The sequence below is a fragment of the Chlorocebus sabaeus genome, chromosome 7, assembly GCF_047675955.1.
Source record: "Chlorocebus sabaeus isolate Y175 chromosome 7, mChlSab1.0.hap1, whole genome shotgun sequence".
In the NCBI taxonomy this organism is placed as follows: Eukaryota; Metazoa; Chordata; class Mammalia; order Primates; family Cercopithecidae; genus Chlorocebus; species Chlorocebus sabaeus.
The window spans coordinates 40,214,008-40,234,648 of NC_132910.1; the positions used below are offsets into that span (position 1 = coordinate 40,214,008).

The following is a 20,641-nucleotide window of genomic DNA, read 5'->3' on the forward strand; positions in this document are numbered from 1 at the left end:
AGTGAAACTCTTAAAACTCACTTCTGCTTCAGGTTTAACTCTTGCTTTGGAATTAAATGACTGTTAGAAAAACAATCACTGATTTTTAAAAAATGATTGCCTTTGATTTTTCATCTCTAGAGTTCTGTATAAGGCAGTCCAGTTTGTTCGGTGGTCTAGAAACAAAAACATGAAAGAGGCTGATCCTAGTACAGGCCAGTTAGGGTCCCACAGAGACACGCTGGTCTATGGGCACAGATTCCATCTCCCATTCTAGCAAAAGTAGCCACTGATGACAAGGATTATCTGTACAAAATCCGTATTACTGGAAAAAAAAATCAGGACATATGTTCTGGCAGCTATCAGTCATTCACAGCACCTCATTTGTAAATTAAGAGAAGACTTTAAAATTAGTCCTGGGGACTAAATGTGCTATGAGACAGTCAAGAAGGAAAAGCTGGAAATACTGCACCCGCAAATCTGTCAAAAACTACTATTTGTAGAAGTACAATTTTGCATTGTTTTATATGTTTATATCTATTTCCTATGCTAATTTTGATTTTTCTATAAACAGTATATGAGATTCCTTTTAAAGTTGGTCTCATGAGCTAATTTAAGATTTTGGAATACAGAAAATCCATTCCCCAAATACAGAAAACAAAACCAAACGAAAAGCATTGTGGACAACAAAACCAAACAAAATAATCCCTGAAAGCAAAGTAAAAACAAAATGAACGACAGCAAATAATACAAACAAAAAAGAGCGGGGAATAAAATAAAACCAAAGAGATCAGCTAAATGAGACTGGAGAAATCAGCACTCTTTACAGGGAACTGTTGAAAGTCGGTTATATGCAGCTACTGATTTTTAGGGAATGCCAGGAGAAGCCATCACCAAAAGGCCCAATCACACCCCCTTTCCATTCACCGGAGGGGAGGGGAGGAGGGAGGGAACTGGTGCGGATTTAGCAATGGGTTAGCAGCTGGGGTCTTCACCTTTATCTCCTTGAAGAAGGAAGCAGTTTCGCCCTCGATAATTGGCTGCAGCAAAGGGCTTCTCCGCTTGCTGGAGGGGGAACCCTGTGACAGGTGTTAACAAGTAGGTTACATTCCGAATCCCTTTCCCTTTCCCTCCAGCTCTCGGCCTCCTCTGACCTCACCAGTATTTATTAACTTTTAACTCTGCATTCTTACCCCTCCCTGCCAAACACTCCCAGGAAAACCTGAAACAACAAAAGTTCTTTTTCCAAGTTGCTGCTTCCCTTCAGCGCCCACACACATAAATCAAGGAGGACAGAGTACAGCAAGAACAGCACAGGACTGTATCCGGCAGACACGCAGAAGAAACCCGAGGAGAAACACCTGCTCCCACCGCTGCCCCCGCCAGTCACAGTAGCCACAAGAACACTTCGGCTGTAGTCAGCTAAGGAGAATCACGTAAGCTCAGAAAGCAATACAAAGGGGAGCTGACTTCTCTGTTGCACGTTCACCCTACTTAGGGACACTATGGGTTCCTGCCTGGAGAATGAAAACAACTCCTTGGATCTAATCGTTTTATTTGTCAGTTTAGGACATTCCTCCAGAATACACTAAAGTGACTTTCTTCAAATACACCTGCCTGAGATCTCTGGACCCTCCTTTCTTCATTAAATACATTGTTAAAAGAAATAGACAATATCCTAGGCCTAGAAATAAGAAGGGCATTTAAGGCCGGGCCAGACAGGAGCAGCAGCTAAAATGAGTATGTATTGCAACAGCAACATCAAAGTGAGTTTGTGTCTGCTTATTAAAGAGCCTAAAAGCCAGCAGGGGAGATGGGAGCACTGAAACAGAGGCAAATGTTTCCCCGAGAGATGCACAGGGCAGAACACCCCATTCGTAAGCTGGGGGTGGAAGTGCTGAGACTGGGATGAGGGATGGGAGCAGGTGGCTGGGCCCTAAAGACTTTCCTGTCGCTGAAGGCAAGCTGCTGCTCCCTACTCTTGACAAAATCAAAATCCAGGAGCCAAAAGCAGCAAAGTTCAAGGATGGTGGCCACTGACAGCAACTTCAATGAGCAGCCTCCTTTCCTACACCTTGCCACATCCTCCAAGAAGAAGGGCCTCTTTCTTGAGTTTCTCAGAGGATTTTCTCCCTGGACACAATTCCCAAGGGAGTTATCCCCTCTTGGATGGAAGGGACTATGAACAGAGGGCCTTGGGACCACAGCAGCACTCTTTGGAGTGAAGAGGCCTGGAGAAAGCACAGCCCTGCCCTGTTGGTGCTCTGTCTCTGGCCCAGCACATCCAATGGATGTACATGCCTTTGGGGCAAAGCATGTCCTCCAAAAGGGAAAAATAAATTCTATCAGCTTCAGATTTGCCCATTTTTAACAAATGTAGCCTCAGGGGTCTTTAATAAGTCTTCATTCCTCAAGCTGTGGGCCATGGATACTAATGGCTGATTCAGCCACTAAAGCCTATTCTTCAATGAGAAAGCAGGTTAGGGCCCTAATTCATATATCCAGGGCCCATTCAAGCAGAAAGGTGTTGTAGCAGCCACAGGAAGGTATTCTACTCACAATGATGGGTATGGTGTTGGCTCGGGACAGGATCTGTTTGACCAGCCGGTACCTGTCATATAGTGGCTTCATCACCTGACGTTCGTTCTTTGTTACCTGAAAAGCAAGAACGAGAGCTGTGAGAAGCCTGCTGCTGGGAGTCACGACCAGCTGTCTAAGCATGCTCTGGGCCTTTGCAATTGTAGAGAAACTCCAGATGATGCAACTTAAGTCTTACTAGCCTCACAAAATTTATTTAAACTGATAATATTATTTATTCAATAAATATTCAGATTACCTACTTCAGCTGCAGATCAGTGGAAGTCACTCCATTGGTAGTACAACTTTTTCTAAATCCAAACTAGGATCATTCTCAGGTTCCTGCTTAAAACTCCTCCAGGTTCAGAGTTCCCACATGACTATTTTCTGAGCCCAGGGAAAATGAAAGCATATATTTGCTGTAAGATGTATCATGTAGGCTGTGCACGGTGGCTCACGCCTGTACGCCCAGCACTTTGGGAGCCTGAGGCAGGCAGATCACCTGAGGTCAGGAGTTCAAGACCAGCCTGGTCAACATGGTGAAACCCCGTCTCTACTTTAAAAAAAAAAAAAAAAAAAGCTGGGTGTGGTGGTGGGCGCCTGTAGTCCCAGCTATGCAGGAGGATGAGGTGGAGAATTGCTTGAACACAGGAGGTGGAGGTTGCAGTGAGCCAAGATCACACAACTGCACTCCAGCCTGGGTGACAGAGCAAGACTGTCTTAAAAAAAAAAAAGATATATCACGTAGTTCATTCACTTCTCTTTCTCCTCTGTGAAATTGTTATGTTTCTAAGAACAAGATTCTGGCAAACAGTAGGTATTCAAGGAACATTTGATGAAAAATACATGCACTGATTCATCTGTATATCCCTAATAGAATCTGGCACAGGGCTAAAAAATGTTTAAAGGACGGATTCTCCAGGCAGTGGGGAGGAATCACACCCAGCTCCCTGGTACAGTATTGGAAGCGCCTCATACTCTTACTGCTGTTTCTCCTCCCCATCACACCTCCAGCTCCAGCAATCAAGTAGGTTGTCTCAACCTTCTTGTCTAATTCCCTCTACCCTGCCATGACTTCCTCTTTGCTCTTTTGTTTGGCAAATTCCAGATCGAGAGCCACTTCCCTGTGCAGCCTTCTTCCAACATCCCCCATTCTGGGAGACTCACCCATTCTCTCCTTTGTTTCACCACCCTGCCGGTGCATACCCTGCAATTTCACAAATGCTTTTATACTCTATTGTAGTGATATGTTGACACGTGTCTCCTCCTTGAGACTGTAGCCCCTTGAGAGCAGTTTATGTTTTTGTATCCCTAGTAACTATTTCAGTGCCTGAATACTTGGTGGAAATATTCCATAAATATCAAATGAGTGAATAAATGGTTCAAACATAAATAGGTGTGCCTGATTCACAGATACTGTCCCATTGGTTACTTAAAGGGGGAATGAGATGAAGCATCTTTGTTTCAAGTTAGCTGTTTGTCTCCTGCATTCTCTTACAACTTCACACATAATAAGGCAAGAGTTTTAGAGGTAAGAAAGGCAAGTAGCGGGCCGGGCGCGGTGGCTCAAGCCTGTAATCCCAGCACTTTGGGAGGCCGAGACGGGCGGATCACGAGGTCAGGAGATCGAGACCATCTTGGCTAACACGGTGAAACCCCGTCTCTACTAAAAAATACAAAAAAATAGCCGGGCGAGGTGGCGAGCGCCTGTAGTCCCAGCTACACAGGAGGCTGAGGCAGGAGAATGGCGTAAACCCGGTAGGCAGAGCTTGCAGTGAGCTGAGATCCGGCCACTGCACTCCAGCCTGGGCGACAGAGCGAGACTCCGTCTCAAAAAAAAAAAAAAAAAAATTTGACCATTTCTTTTATGGGTTTTTTGAGCCTTCAACTTCAAGGATGACTCTGGATTATAAAGAAATGGATGATCCTTTGTTGCCTTTTGTATTTGCCTTTCTCAAAGTGATCAACAGAAAGTGTGCTTTGGATAAACTTGACAAGTTAGAATAAGATCAACAAGAATAACAGCCTTTTATTTCTTGCTCTTCTGTTATCAGATAACTAACGGGCAATTGGTATTTTCTTCTTCTTCTATCTACTATACCATGAGGAGTTTTATAATTTTATGAACAATGACTGTCAAAACTAGAAGGGTCTCAAATTATTTTACAGAAAAAGACTAAGGATCAAACCACAGGTGTCACCCGCTACACACCTACCACCCAGCTGAAATGAAGACTGTGTGCAGTGCTGGCAAAGATGTTGAACATCTGGAACTCTCCTTCACTGCTGGTAAGAGTGAAACACTTTAGAAAACTATTTGGCAGTACCTACTAGAGCTGAACTTATGACTCGTCAATTCCACTCTTCAGTATATACCAAACAAAGGTGGCCTTAAGTTCATCAAAAGACATATGTAAGAATGTTCATAGCAGCACTATAATCCCAAACTGGAAATAGTCCCAAACCAGAAATCGCCCATATGCCCAGTGATAGAATGAAGTATGTTCCCCAAATTGAATACTACACAGCAATGAGAATGAGTGAATCACAGCTATATGCAACATCATGGATTAACCTCATAATAATAAAGCCAAGTAAATTACACCAGACACAAAACATACTGTCAGATTCCACTTACATAAAGGTCAAAAATAAGAAAGATCCACAGAGTTAGATGATAGTGGTTTTTCTCTGTGGAACCTTGAGTCATGGTACTGACTGGAAGGGAACATAAGCGAGGCCTTTGGAGGATCAGCAACATTTTGTTTTTTGATCTGGGTGCTGGTTACCTGGGTGTGTTTACTTTGTGAAATTTCATCAAGACATATGTTTACAATTTGGACTCTTTTCTGCACTTATGTTATACATGGTAAGCATCCCAAATCTGAAAATCCAAAATCTGAAACTTTTTGAGAACTGACATGATGCCAAAAGGAAATGTTCATTGGAACGTTTTGAATTTCAGATTTTGGGATTTGGGATGCTCAATCAGTATAATGCAAATATTCCAAAATCTGAACAAATCCAAAATCTGAAACACTTCTGGTCCCAAGCATTTTGTATAAGGGATATTCAACCTGTACTTCAACAAAAGTGCAACGATAGCCACAAAAAAGTGTGAGGAACAGAAATGAAATGATTTGTACAATGTCATATGTAAAATGACAGAATTTAGGACTGTTGGACACATGAAATAATTTTTTAAACAATATATAGAACATGTTGTAGATGAGATTAAAGTGCATCCTAATGTCAGCACATGACACATGGTGAAATATAATGTGCAAGATAAACAATAGATGGTTGAGTAACCAAAGTAAACTAAAAATAGAAATAGGAACCAGCCAGCATCCCCACTGTGAACTAGCATCCATTAGTATGTATTTGGCAGAAACATCTTTGAAAGTAAAACCAACCAGTTACGACAAATTTGACACAAACCAATCTCCTTCTTACTCTTTATTCAAAAAGAAAGTTTTCTACTTGGAGTAGATGAGGAAGATCACTGGCTTAATTCTTCAGCTCATGCCATTGATATTTAGATTTTCTACAAATTGCTCATGTTTTCAATAAGTGGCCCCCAGGAACTAATCACATGTGGGTGATCTGACAAAATCCAGTGTTTTTGACTATGGAGAGTTAAAACTCATGATTCCACAAAACCATTGTCATTTAACAGAAGCACTAAAAATATCAAAGATCTTTAAGTCTGAGGTAAGAGAAAGGTGTAAGAATAATGACCTGATTTTTATCATAATCATTTTCATGATATATATTTGAAGCCAAAGGCTCAGTGATACTAAAAGTTAATGCAACTTTTACCCATCATAATAACACTGATAATAAGCACTGATCAGTGCTCAGTTTGTAAGTAGGGTCAAAATTTAATCAGTAGTTATATGAACAAAGCAGGACCTTCGTTGAACTGTCAAAAAAGAGCTATTAAATCTGCCATAGGAAAACCGTTTGAGTTGACGTCTCTTATTCTTGACTCATCAGCTGCTCAGGGATTCTGCTGCCCACCAAGAACAGGGCTCTGAATGAGCTACTGAAATTCTCTCAGCCTCAGTTTTCTGAATGGTAAATTGCAGAAATCAAATTAGAAAATCTTTATGCTTCCTAATTGCTTGGAAATGACTTTAGGCCAGGCATATAGTGTATTCTCTCTTCAAAGTACTTTCACGCCTCTGTCTTCAAAACTTTATCTAAAGTGATAGTGCTGAATGGTCTTCCAATATGTGGAACTAGGGTTATCCGGAAGACGTATTTTTGCACATAAGTGAAACAACGTAAATATCCAGATGTGAAGATCTAAGGGGAGAATGCAGCACTTCCACTCCGTCTTTCCTTAATGATTCAAATAAATTGTCATTTACTGGTCTCTTACTACCCTATTTGGTTGCCCCATAAGTTTCAGATATTTCAAAACACAAAGGGAACACTAGCCAACAATTATCCACATTTAATTAATGGCAAGTCTTGAACAGAAATCATAAAGGCCTGATTAGGCAGCTGCATTTGTCTGCCTTTATCTTTTGTGATGGTTTTGGTCTTAGCCTCAAATAAAACTTCCTTACTGCAATATCAGTTTAGTTGCTGTTACCTGACAAAACCACAAAGGTGAAAGGTAAAATGATGAATGTATTTATTTTAAAAATAAAGATAAATTAGAACTATGAAATATTAAGAGCTAGAAAAGCCTTATTTTTTAGATGATAAAATTAAAGCACCAGAGAGGGTAATGATTTGCTCAAGGCCACAGAGTTGGGTCCAGATCCGAGGTTTATGGACTTTCAGTTGTCTTCTTTCACAAATAAGAAGCAGGATCTTTAACTGTGATGATTTTTGGATTTGGGATGCTCAATCAGTAGCACGTCAATACAGCATAAAGGATATAGTGCTGTCAATATAGCACAGAGATGCAGCATTATTCTCTAATAGGGTTTGGCCAAGCTGCCTTCATAACGAAGAATTCTGCCTTCCAAGCTGAGAGTTTGCCTATATTGAATTTACAAAAATTTGTGCTCATGAACAGTGTCATAGAAACACAACTTTGTGAGAAATTATGTCATAGACAAACTATGCGGCCTCAAACTCTCCTTGATAAAACAAGAAGTACTTTGAGTTTGTGTGTGAGGGGTATACCTCTGAATCATCAAACTGCTAGAAGGAGAAGACAAAATGAGATGGATTCTTATAACTGTTGCATTCTTGGCCTATTAATTTGAAAAATACCAACTCTCTCTTCATTATCAGGTAATCATAATAGACTGTAAAAAGATCAGAAAATCCAAAACAGCAGTTAACCAAAGAAGAATATTTATAAATGGCTCCAGAATTTGCATTTAAAGTTGAACATGGCTGTGTCTAGGGTCCTCAAGGTTTAAAAACACACAAGACTAAAATACTCCATTGAGGAAGAACCAGAAGCTCTGATCAGGCAACCCATTCTCTCCCCTCTGTTTATTATCAAATAGTGGGATACACAGACAGTAACACAGTGACATGTAGTTATTTACTGCACTTCTGTGACATGCTCTTTTGATGAGAAGATTCTTAAATATTGAAAAGGACACACTTTAATAAGAATAGGGAATTATGTGCCTGTGTATACATGAGTGTTTTGTTTTTATATATGTGTAAGTCTGCAGAGTGCCCTGATAAAGCAAACAGCTTTGCTAAAAATGTACAGAAGCAGCTGATTACAGTTTCGGCCTAAGATTTTACTAGTTAGTGCCCTTTTAAATCAGTATCTGTAGACTCAGAAAAAATCCATTGAATTCTGAGCACCTGCTTTTCTGAACAATTGGGGTTTGGAACAATAGTTTAACTCTGGAAGCACATGTATTTTTCTTCTAAGAAGAGTGTTGTCCACATGGTATTTACAGTCCAGAGTCCATGGTAACACCAGAAATCTAAGAATTAAAAGTTTACTCTTTGATTTTTTTTTCAGACTGGCCAGATATCAAATGAACTCTGCTTCTCCTGAAGAGGTTGGAGCATCATATTCCAAATAGAGAAAGGCAGAGAGTTTGGCACGGGACCAGAAATGAATGATGCTCAAATTTCCTACAGCATTTGTTCCCCACCCTATGAGATGCTAGAATCCAGACCCACCTGAAAGAGTGATGAAAGGAAATAAGGCAGGGCCAAGAATAATAGTTCATATTCTTAATAAGAGGGCTATGAAATGCACATTCTTTTGCCTGATTTAATCACTTAATCAGAAGGAGGCTACAGAGAGTAGAACATGTAATTGTAACAGAAGTGAAAACTATCATTTACTGTGCAAACCCAGTAAAAGCCACCCCACCCCACTTCCTCAGTGGCAGACATCCTACAGGTAAATATACACAGATAAACGTCTGTGTGTGTGTGTGTGTGTGTGTGTGTGTGTGTAATATCATTTCATCTCCTTGGCAATTTATAACAGGTATCTATTATATAGACAAAGCACCAAGGCTCTGAGAGTTTACCTAAGCAGCCCAATGTCACAGAGATCATCTCAGTGGGGCTGGTTTTGAAGCTGGGTCTGCCAATTCTACATGTCTGACCCAGTCCAGACTGATTGACGGAATCTGTTCCCAACTCAGAGCAACAAATACTACAGCACACACAATACTCAACTGTTAGCAAGGTTAAGTCTACTAGAACACAGCTGTGAGCTCCTAAGGGCCTTGGGCATGGAAGTCCTTAAAGGTGCCTATCAATGTCATAACCCAAATCCACAGAAGGAAAAGAGGAAATGTTAAAGAAGGAAAACACACCTTCTCCATGAGGCCTGCCATACGGCTACACAGAGATCTATACTTTAGGGTTCTGAGCCTATTGTGGAGAAGGAGCATCTCTCTGATAAAAGAAGTTCACTTCTTCCTCTACACATTTTGAACATTCCAGTGGAGAAGGAGAAAGTTTCACAGCGTATTTGAGCACTAGAGCATTTACTATTTGGTTCAATGCCTTTAAAAAAATCCCACACAAAGCTTGGCTGAAGCATGAACATTATCCCAGAGTGTCAGTATTTTCCACTGCAGGGACAGGCCAGCAGAATAAATCATCATCAGTGGCAGCATTTTTTTTTTTAACATTTAAACCTGATAAATTCAGAATAAAATGCCACCAAGGAGACATTCTACAGATAGTTATTGGACCCGTGTCATGTGTCAGGTCTGGTGCTAGACACTGAGGACTGGGGTCACCACTAGGTGAACAAAGCCCAGAATCCCTGCCCTCCCACACCTTAGAGTCTAGTGACTTATTCCGGAACCTTCTTTATTTAAAAGAGCATATTTTAGATGAAAAGACTATCGTATAGTCATGGCCAAGACTGAAAAAGAGATCTATACTTTTTGGCTATATAAAAATAATCAGTGAACCTAAACTTCATGCTTCCTTATACCTGCTTTTAAGAATTTGTTTTGCTAGGTCTCTGACAACATTATGAACAAAAGGTTATTAAGAATGACTGACAAGAAGGGTGTGTGATGAAAAGTTCTTCAAGGAAGAGAGCAGAAGCCTATCGTGCTACCGCTTCCCCCACAGCTAACAACAAACATTCCAGCAGTGCTTGCCGAACAGCAAGCCACCACAAATGCTTCCGTGATTAGGAAAAGGCAAAGCCATATTTTGGATTCCTCACACTTCTGGTTCTGAATGGCAGCTGGAACTTCTTTACAGACAAACACTAGTTGCACTGCATTGCAGAGAGATTGAATTTTAAGGTAGATCATTCTAGTTTAACACCTTTCATTTTATGGATGAGGAAGCCTACAGTCAGTGACAGCTTATCGGGGGAGACCTAGGGACAGGGAAGTCTTCAAACTCCAGGGGTCTTTACGCCCTATACTCTGCTCCCCCAACCCCTGGCCCCTCCACCATTCCTTCCTTTAAAGCAGTACATTAATGACTAAATTTTAGTTGCAAATAAATTTTTCACTGGAACCCAATTAAGTTCAACATCTACTAGACAGAACTTTCTTATTGGCTAAGCCTTCAGAAAGCTTAGTTATGGTGTAAATATATAGTAACCTCCTTTATCCTAAAAGTAAAGAAAGCAGACACTAGGGAACCCCATTTGTAAAATACTGAACATAGAAAATCCATTTCTAAAGCCAGATAATTGACCCCAATCAGAAAATTTACTACATTACATACCGGCCGTCCATGAATGCTTTCATAATATAACAGAGCTTTCTGCAGAGCCACTTTTTCATTAGCAATCTGGTCTTTGGTCATATCCTGTATAAACATAGGGATAGAGAATTGAAAGAGAGGAAAATGTTTGTGAACATTCCAACTTCTTTACTTAAACACATTCCTAAAGCAAGGCTAAAAAGATTCCTCATATAACAGCTCTCCCTAGCTCTATCCAAAGTTCATTTAGTAATGGGCTATTCCTGAGCTCTTGGGAGAAATGTGACCAGCACAGTAGAATCATCAATCACTTGGATCTCCCACATGGCAGTAAAGGTACTGTGAACACTGAGGTAAGCAGGGCTGTGAGGCACATGGGGCTTAGCTTAATGGCCCAAGCAATGACGACAGTTATACGTTACACAGTCCCAAAGGTTTGTCTCTAATCCTTCTACCTCAGAGAGTCACAAAACCAGCTATTAACCTAAACAAGTTCATTCTGTAACCTATACAATAGAGTTTTGTTTTCAGTCTGTAGTCAAAAACCAAAGCACCCACAGTTAGCGCACTCTGCAGTGGTTTCATCAGCTTCTCTAGACACTTAACAGCCTGGAAGGCTTAACAAGGCATCACCTTCCTACTGGGATTCGTGTGGCATGCCCTGTGTCCCTACCACATTGACTGGGGCTTAGGACTTCACAGAATCATTGCACCTTAATGTCCTCAGGACGGCTGCTTTCCGCTCGCTTCTCCTGGAGCTTCCTCTGAATAGATTCCAACGTGGCTTCAACACTGGGCTTTATTGCTTTATCTACCAGCTCTTGCTTCTTCTCATCTTCTTTTTCAAGCTGGGAACCAAAACTCTTGGGAAGTGTGTTGCTTCGCTGCCGCATCCTGGGAGTTAGGTCCTCTTCAGATATCTTTAGTTTTGACTCTAGTTGAGAAGATTTTGGGGTAGAGATATGAGATTTGATGTCTGCCCAACACAAATTGTTTTTCTGTAGTGTCAATAACTTATTCTGTCTTTTTTCAGAGAGTATCTAGTTACAGTATCAGTAGAAATCCCTGAATTATTATGTAAAACCTGAGCTAATGGTAACGTCTTCTTTGATTACATGGAATGTTTTCCTAACACTAATTGCTGAGAAAGCTTTAGCCGCATCTGCCTGTATGATGTTCTCAGAATGTGGCATCCTTGTTCCTTCAGTGGTTAAAGGTATTTACTAATCTAATGCCCAACCACTGGCCAACCTTTTCTGTATGACTTACATACTTTATTCTGAAATTAGGTTCACTTTGTATTCTATTCAGTTGTTTATATGACCGTGTCTCTGAAAAGATGGGAATCTCTTTGAGGGATGGGGGCCAAACGCTTTGCAGATTCATCTCTGTGTCTACTTGTTTGCTTCTACCACCACAGCAAATGGAGACTTGGATTAAACAGGTGTTTGAGAGATGTTGACTTGAAACCATCATCCTTTCTATTAGTGATCTAGGGAAATGAAGAAATGCTGCAGGATTCGCCTCTTAGCTGATCTGGTTTCCCTATGACTGAGACCATACGAAGACCTGGGGCAGTGGTCACTCTGAATAGCTGAGAGTGCTGGGAAGCATCTTTAAGGACCCTGGAATGCCTTAGCAGTGGCAGTCAGTGGGAGAGGAGGTGAGAGACTCTGCACCTGGCTTGTTGTACAGAAGCCACAGCTCCAGAACTTTACCCACCTTTAAGTTGTCTCCGGAATTTGGCAAGGTCATTTGTCCATTTCAGAACCTCTGCATTGGCTGCTTTGTCACTGTGGGAAGGCTGAGAAAAGGAAGTCTAGAGTAAATGCTTGGGAACTGGAGCAGGGAAAAGAAGAAGTGTTTGATGATCATTTTTGTTTTAAATAGGAAGGAAAAATTGAGCCCCATCAGAATAAGAAATTAAACACAAATGTAATTCCATTATCCTTTCCATTTGGTTATTTTGATGCTTTCAAAAAATTCCTCAGAGGCAAAATGCATCTTTATGATCACGGACTTCTGTGAGGTCCATGACCCCCTTGCCATTATTTGTAGGGTTCAACCTGTAAGGCAAACAGTGTAGAAAACAGAGGGGTATATGATGTTTTGCTCAGCAACCATCATGAAAATGCCTGTCTGCCACTCTTGTGGGAAATCCTGAGTACAGAGCTGACAGCAGAACGAACTCAGTGCTAATGAGATTTCAGAAGATAATATTGAATTAAATTTTAGTCAAACAAATGATTTCATTCAACAATTTCTCCAGCTCCTGCTTACTGATTAATTTATAAAATGTAGATTTAAACTTTCATTTTTTTTGGTAAGAACGCACCTTGTGCAAGAAAAATGCTGACACACAATGATTGGGGTTTATCAGGGTGTACTATCCGGGGTTTACTGCCTTTTTGCTGTAAGATTCCCTAGAAGTCTCCCTTAACCTTTCGTTGTTTCTTTGAGTTGTTGAAACACTGGCATGTCCAGGGAGAGGGGGAGGTGAAAAGAACAGTGTGAGGGGACACTTACTCTGTACTTCTTCTCTTCTTCAAATCTATCTTCAAACTTCCGGATCTTCTTTTTAAGGCTCTGAATCCTTCGTGTGAGCTGGGCAGGCGTCAGGTCCTCTTGCTCATCATCGTAGGACCCCAGAGAGGAGCTTCGCCGCCTGGGAAGAGTACAACTTGGGTCAGTTTCCCCAGGAGCAGTCACTGCTTGGTGAGAGGGGCCCTGGGGAAGTGGGACACCATGTGGCATGTGGTGGTGGGGTGGGGTGGCAGCGTGAAGACCAAACAGCCTCTCTCTTCTTGAATAAAAGACACTTGACTGATCCATTGGAGCGCGGTATGTCCCACCTATTAAGTATACATCTAAGCTTTTCCAGCTCACATTTATAATTAGCAAAGTAGGACTGAAGTCGACCTTTCCTGTGGGCCTAAAAGAGCTGAATTGGAGAGTGCTTTGGAAAGGAGGTGCTAACAAAATTCAACATGTGATGTTGCAGTTGGGCCACAGCTCAAATGGGAAACTGCAACACGGCCTGTGTCCTAGGATGCAGAACTTCACATATGTTGCTCCACAGGCTCACGACTTAATTTAAAAAACATTATTCGCTATCAGTGCCATTCCTATCTTTTCTGATGTTGTGGGGATGATGCATTTACCTATCAGCAACACAGAGAAACATACCTCATGAAAGAATGGGAGTTTGGTGGGGAAGGAGGCACTTCTGTGTCATCCAGGTATTGTCTGCTCTGCCCATAAGCGTAGAACCGAGGAGAGAGCATGGGGTCGCTGTCTTCATCCAGCAGCTGACGGATCAGGCGCCCAGCCTGCGGTGAGAGGCGGGCTTCATCAGAGTCACTGTTCTCCCGCTGCCAGGAGGAGAAAGCAGGGATAGGCTCTGGAAAATAAGGGCAGTAAGAGGTCAGGACTGTTCCTGAAAGAAGGCAGGGTTGTTCTTTAAAACACAAGTGTTTCCCAGGCTTCCCAGATGCTTTAGGAAGCTGCCCATTGAATCATTTCTCATTTTACAGCTAAGGTCTAGACTAAGGACACTGTGCCCCAACTGAAATCACTAACGTGTCTGACAGCCATCATCTATCTACCTCTCATTTCCATTCCCACTGGCTTTCCAAAGAGAATTTGCTAGGGCTACCCTGGGGAGGAGCCTTGAAGGGGGAAGCCCAGTTGATCAGTGACAAAACTCTTCCACCTGATGGCATCATTGAACAGAAAATGTGCACGCCTGCAATCCCAGCACTTTGGGAGGCCAAGGCAGGCGGATCACCTGAGATCAGGAGCTTGAGACCAGCCTGGCCAACATGGTGAAACCCCATCTCTACTAAAAATACAAAATTTAGCTGGGCCTGGTAGCGGATGTGTGTAATCTCAGCTACTCGGGAGGCTGAGGCACGAGAATCGCTTGAAGCCAGGAGGCAAAGTTTGCAGTGAGCAGAGATCGTGCCACCGCACTCCAGCCTGGGTGACAGAGTGAGGCTCTGTCTCAAAAAAAAAAAAAAAAAAAGGAAAAAAAAAAAAAAAAGAAAATGTGTTGATGGGGGAGATATTTGGCATCACAGCTGTACAGCCTTCACTAAACAACTGAGGAGTCAAGCTAAGGAACCACATCAATCTTGAGAGAGCCTATGTATTTAGGAGTTTATAACTTCCCTTGAGGTCATCCAGTAAGCTGTTTTGTGTGCTTCTGCTTAAGTGTGTTGGGATTAGCACATTTAAGATGCATGCTTTGTGCTCGAAACTTCAGAAGCTGCTCAAGACTCCAGTTAGAGTGAGATGCATACATAAATTAGCCAACAGAGAAAAAACGAACACCTTACAAAGGACAAATTTGTACAAATCAGTTTAGATAATCTGTTAAAAAAAATAACATGCTCAGCACAGAATCTTGATCTGTCATTTAGAGAGGGAAGAAGGCAATTGTTTATTTCTATTTACGGTAAGACACCTCAATAGACTCCTTTCCTCATTTTAAAAAACCCATCTAAAAGATTTAAAAAAATAGATGTCGATGATATAAGGTATTTCATTTGTAATGTTTGCATTATAAAATGAGTTATGCTTTAAATTTACTTGTGGATTACTGTGATTTACACAAGGCTAGAATTTGGCCATGATCTTAAATTCTGGGATTCCTAGACTTTGAATCATGGAACAGTTGCTCCTCTACCTATCATACTATAAAATGTGCAAAACTATCTTAAATAAGTGCTTATTCAGGCTTCTATTTAAAAACAGATAATCCTAGAATGTTACAGCTGGGTGTGACTTCATACCTCAACTAATTTTGTGATTTCTCAATTCTGGCCGCACATTGAAGTCACACAGGGAAATATAGATGACTACCAGAACGCAGGCTTCTCATACCATCCAAGTCAACAACATTTAGGTGAGGGCCCAGGTGTTTGCCCGTCACACACACACAAGTTTAAAAGCTGTCCAGGTGATGCTCATGTGCGGCCAGGTTTGAGAACGATTGATCCGACCCGGCAGATGACAGATAAGGAAACTGAAACCCTAAGAGGTGGGTCTAGAAGCTAAGTCTCCTGACTTCCAGATCCGTGCTGCAACTTAGAATGTGCCATGTGCTTCCATAAGAGTGGCAGCTTTGAGATTTTTGTAGATCCCACATAATAGGGAGGATAAGCATATTAATTAAAAAAATTAACTTTCTATGGAATGAGGTCCACAGGTTCTCGAAATTTAAAGAGAGCTAGGTTATCTGGAAACGCAGACAAAAATACAAACATTCTGAGAAATGAAAGCAGTGTGAAAGACAGATTCGTATCTATTGAGGCTCAAAAAGTGGCAGAGGACATGCTAGTAGATGTGCTTGGCGAAAGCTGGAGACGAACAGGAGGTGTTTCATCATTTGTGCTAACATGATCGGTCTGTTCCTTCTAACTGGTAGGACGACTTGGGCACAAGCAGCTCAAACTGCCAACATAAAAGAATAGAAAATGGACTGAGAGGCGAAGTAACGAGGGGGGAGTGGAAAGCAACCCCTAGAAAAAATAAAACATGTCAGCTGCAGAAAATGGAGCTATTAAACTGACCAGCTTGCATCTTCTCTGTCATGATATTTCATGAGACAGCGTAATTTTCTGCAAGGACTTTCCCCAGGAGAGGGAAAGGGTTAAGATGGCTCGAACAGTAATGCAGCAGGCAATAAGCTCACCGCAGAGAGGCAAAGCAGCAAAGCCTTCCTGGGGACAGAGGGCTTTGGCAAAGCAAAGTCTGATGTTGATATTGGCATTTGAGTGTGCTGGTTAGTTTGACATTTCTATTCATAAAAACTTAGTTTAAAAGGTGTTACCTTACATCCTGAAGCCCTTTAATGTGTTAGAATCTAGCAGAATATTTCCTTAAAAATGTTATAACTCTTCTTTAAGTTTTCAACTAGGTGGTCTCTGTGTATACAAATATTTACTTATAAGTGTGTGTGATAAGATAAACCGTGATCTTGAATTCACTATAAAAGGCTAATCATGGAACTGAATAATCATTATTTGATGCTTTGTGGCTAATGGCAGGGCCATCCCTCAGTTTTCTTGTTTGTTAACACAGCTTTATTTTGTGGCTTTATTCTTGATCAATTGTTTCACTGACAGGGAGATCAAATGTGTCCTTTTCCTAGTGTCTCCCGTGGTATACAGGAAATACACAGCTGCAGTAATTCTAGCTTATCAGTGACATTTTCTCCTAAAGCATATAGTTAGGGTGAATGAACTCACTTATTTTAAAATGAGAAATGTAAAACTATATGAATTTTGACTTTAACAAAAAGGTATGCATGTAGAACAGAAGTGAAAGGTTTCTCATCTATGCAACACAAAATGCTTACATGATTTTCCCCTTTTTCTCTCTTTTCTGTTATTCGATCGTCTTATAGTTTAAGGCTTCTATTCAAAAGAGTTATAAAATGACATGTAATACACAGTTCACTATAACTAAGGAATCAGTAAAACTGTTCCCCATTTTAGTTTGAAACGATCTAAAAGCACAAGGCTCACATTTTGATAGTTGGCACTCAACTAGAACAACAACAAAGAACTAAATAAGGTAGTGTGCTAGGTAATAGGTCTAATTTCACCGCCTGCCTAGAGAGCTGGTTTTGAGAATGTATTCACTTACCATTCCCAGTTGCTACTTTGGGCAATATTTTATATGTTAACTAGCAATGCTAGAGCAAGGAAAGAGACAGGGATGTTGCAAGAAAATTATTCAAAGGGAAAAACAGGAGGCATGTGAGGCTTCACACTGGACTGTCTTGCTAAAGCACCACATAAAATAAATGCATTTTCATATCTAGACCAAAGTTCCTTGTATACAGTTAGTTTTGCTTCTAGTCATGTGTCTCGTCACAGTGAACTCTGGACATAAGTATGACATGCCTCTCTATTAAAAATTAATCCACCCAGGTCAGTTGACATCGCAGCAGGTCTGAAATAACAGAGATAAAAGCTGCATGCTTGCTACTGAAGTAATAAAAAAGACTAGGCCCTGGGGGGGTTCCAGTTCAGACACCATAGTACACATGGATATGACGGAAATTTTCTGTAGAAAGAGGGACATATCTCTGAGTAATGCTATCGTGGTCACTGGGACATAGCTACTCTCTGCTTGGCTGGCTGGATCCACTTACTATACAAAAGAAAACCGGCTATTGAGATGATTTATTTCTCAGAAATCTGCACAGAATTAAGAGGGCTGATGTTTTCCACATTTCCTTTCCAACTGTATTATTTAGAGCCATTACTCCTTGGCAAGATGTAACCGTCTTTCTGCTCAGCTGAGTTAGGAGGTACCTGGACATCCCAGACATAGAAAGATATAAGCCTCATGGTGGAGGAGGCTCTTTACTGAAAGAATTTTATAACATTTTTAGTGTTCCAAAATTTAGAACAATGTTAGTCCTATTAAATTGTTCAATTAGTCTTGTAAACTATCAGAGTTAGGAAGAACTAGAGTAGTCAGCTTTATCAATCACAAATTTAATCCTTACATTTCATATAACTGCTTTGTCCCTGTTTGCAAAGTTAATAAGCAAGCCCTTAGTAGCTCCATTTAAATCATTAATAAATGTGTGGAACAGGATAGGGCTGAGGACTTTTTACCTAATGAGAATACCCCCGTGTGAGTTGACTTTGATCCACTTATGTGCACATTTAAGAACAGCTGTTTCATCAGTTACTAATTCACTACCCCACCTGTCTTCTCTCCTGCTTCTCTGACAGTCAGGCTATCATTAAGGCCCTGTCAGAGGCCCAGCTGAAGTCTTTTCAAATGCACCATTTCCCTAATCTAGAGTCTAGTATTAATAATATCAAAGAAAGAAAGGAGGTTGGTGTGACATGGTTAATCCTTAGTAAATCTGTAGAGGACCTAGTAATACTGATTCCTCTTGTGTTCAGAGTCATCCATGGCCATTTGGTAAACTGCGCTCTGGTTTCAAAGAAGGCAAACTTAGGCTGTCTTTTCCTGAAACTATACTTGGAAAGATTTATGGAAGATAAAACACTCACATAATATCTACTAAGTGCCCACACTGTGCTGCGTACTTAGCATATTTTAGCTCATTTAATCCTTGCATTAAACTTATTAAGTAGATACTACTGTACCGACTATTCATTATTACCTACTGTTACCACCCTATTTAAAGATGGGAAAATTAAGGTGAAAACCAAGGCAGGTTTACTAACTTGTCGTAAAGCTGATAAGCAGCAGAGCCAGGATTTGAACCCAGGGAATCTGGCTTGTAACTACTTTGATCTGTTGCCTGAAATGATATAAAACTGACATTGTTTCGAAAGAGGCATCAGGTGGAAGTGAGGAGACTGTTACTCTGAATCATCAGTTTGCTTCTTTTGGCCTCAGTATTCTTATCTGTATAATAGGAAGGTTCAAGAGGAAGGTCTTTTGAGATCTCTTGCTTTTCTATGATACTTTTAGAGAATTTCCTTTCCAAAGTTATTTTCAACAAGCAGTAAGTTTTAGATATATGAAGTATCTTATGCCCTTTTAAAAATACCACCCAGCTCCCCAGTTTTTGAAATGGGGTATTGTTATGTTGCCCAGGCTGGTTTTGAACTGCCAGGCTGAAGTGATCCTCCTGCTTCAGCCGCTTAAGTAGTAGGGACTCCAGGTGCAGACCACCATGCCTGGCTTAAAATGCCCCTTTAAATTTAATTTCATCAGGACATACTGAATAGAGTAGCTGACTGCTTAAATCCCAGTACTTACACAAGGAGTATCCTCAAATCAACATAATCGACTGCTTGGGAACATTCTAATTATGCAACTCTGAAGAGCTTTAAATAACACAGAATAGTATATTAAATTTGTATATTCATTTAACTCTGGTGAAAGGAAATCCTAGTAATAACAGTCATGTGGATAAAGCAAATAATAAAACAGCTATGTATATTTAAAAAGGATAAAGTACGCCTAGTATTTGCCAATAAGCATGACCAGACTCGGATCCTACGTTCACTTTGTGAGGGTTCCATTCTACATGTCCTATGGAATCTATTTATTAGTTTCATTTCCCTTTTTGTTTCCTTGATACTGAGTCCCAGAAGCCACTGAACATCATTTTCGTGTGGAGGGGCAGTACTTAGTGAATAGCCTGCTGGTGCTCGCCTCTGCAGTAAGTATTGCTTCACCTGATATTCTGCGATTCCACACGAATGTGAGAGTATGAGCTATGGTATGGGGATGGGAAGGAGCAACCAAACAAAAGAGGGGATGGTGGTTTGAAGACTGGTGATGGGGGCTTGCAGGTGGATACTGGTTCAGGTGGTTTTTGCTAATTATGACTTTCGTTTACATATTTTGTTGCACTGGCTTCACACTCACAAATTCGTGCAAAGTTTATTCCTTACTGGAAAGACACCATTTTCTTATTTTAGCTATAAAAATGGTGATATTTTAGTGATCAGACTTATTGCTCTCATTTTATGCAAAAATTCCTTTACTTTTATTATACTTATAGCTATATTAATGCTAAAGTTACAATAAGTACATAAGCTTAAAAAAAAAAAGGTCACTGAAAGCAGTAACCAAATGATCAGAATGGCCTTAGTGTGAACTCATGTAGATTTTAAAGATATGTACGTTCAATAACAAATGCGGTAATTGGCAAAACAAAAACAAAAAAAGTTAAAGCAAGTTATCTCAAAAACTACTTGGAATACACAATCCACTTTCCCAAGCCTATCAAAATGCAATGTATTTTTTTCCAATAACTTAAAAAAAAATCCATCTAGATTTCTAAAATAAAATGTTGGTTCCTTCAATTATAATCCGAAGGAAAATTCTTTATGTTAATAGCTTTAAGGAAACTATAAACTGGCTTGCAGCCACTCTGAAGAGTATTCTCAGCTTTATATTAGCATTATTTCAGTGGCTGGGAGAGACGATACATTTATGACTA

General features: G+C 40.6%; 2 protein-coding genes across 13 annotated transcripts in view; one reads left to right on the forward strand and one right to left on the reverse strand.

The window, feature by feature from the left end:
* FAM13A (family with sequence similarity 13 member A) overlaps positions 1-20,641 on the reverse strand; it is a 375,981-nt gene that overhangs the window by 9,976 nt on the left and 345,364 nt on the right. For 10 of the 12 annotated variants that reach the window (XM_007999242.3, XM_007999239.3, XM_007999240.3 and 7 more), the window contains 7 exons: positions 13,876-14,089; positions 13,216-13,354; positions 12,412-12,493; positions 11,403-11,623; positions 10,711-10,794; positions 2,539-2,634; positions 975-1,058 (listed from right to left, as the gene is read on the reverse strand). In XM_007999242.3, coding sequence (XP_007997433.1) covers positions 975-1,058; positions 2,539-2,634; positions 10,711-10,794; positions 11,403-11,623; positions 12,412-12,493; positions 13,216-13,354; positions 13,876-14,089 — 920 coding nt within the window. The remainder of the gene's footprint in view (positions 1-974; positions 1,059-2,538; positions 2,635-10,710; positions 10,795-11,402; positions 11,624-12,411; positions 12,494-13,215; positions 13,355-13,875; positions 14,090-20,641) is intronic. The other 2 variants (XM_007999245.3, XM_007999254.3) reach the window with 1 other exon arrangement.
* The window catches only part of LOC103235964 (ubiquitin-ribosomal protein eL40 fusion protein-like), a 66,429-nt gene continuing 60,513 nt past the window's right edge, over positions 14,726-20,641 (forward strand). The window contains exon 1 of the mRNA XM_073017483.1: positions 14,726-19,855. The gene's annotated coding sequence lies outside the window, so the exon portion shown is untranslated. The remainder of the gene's footprint in view (positions 19,856-20,641) is intronic.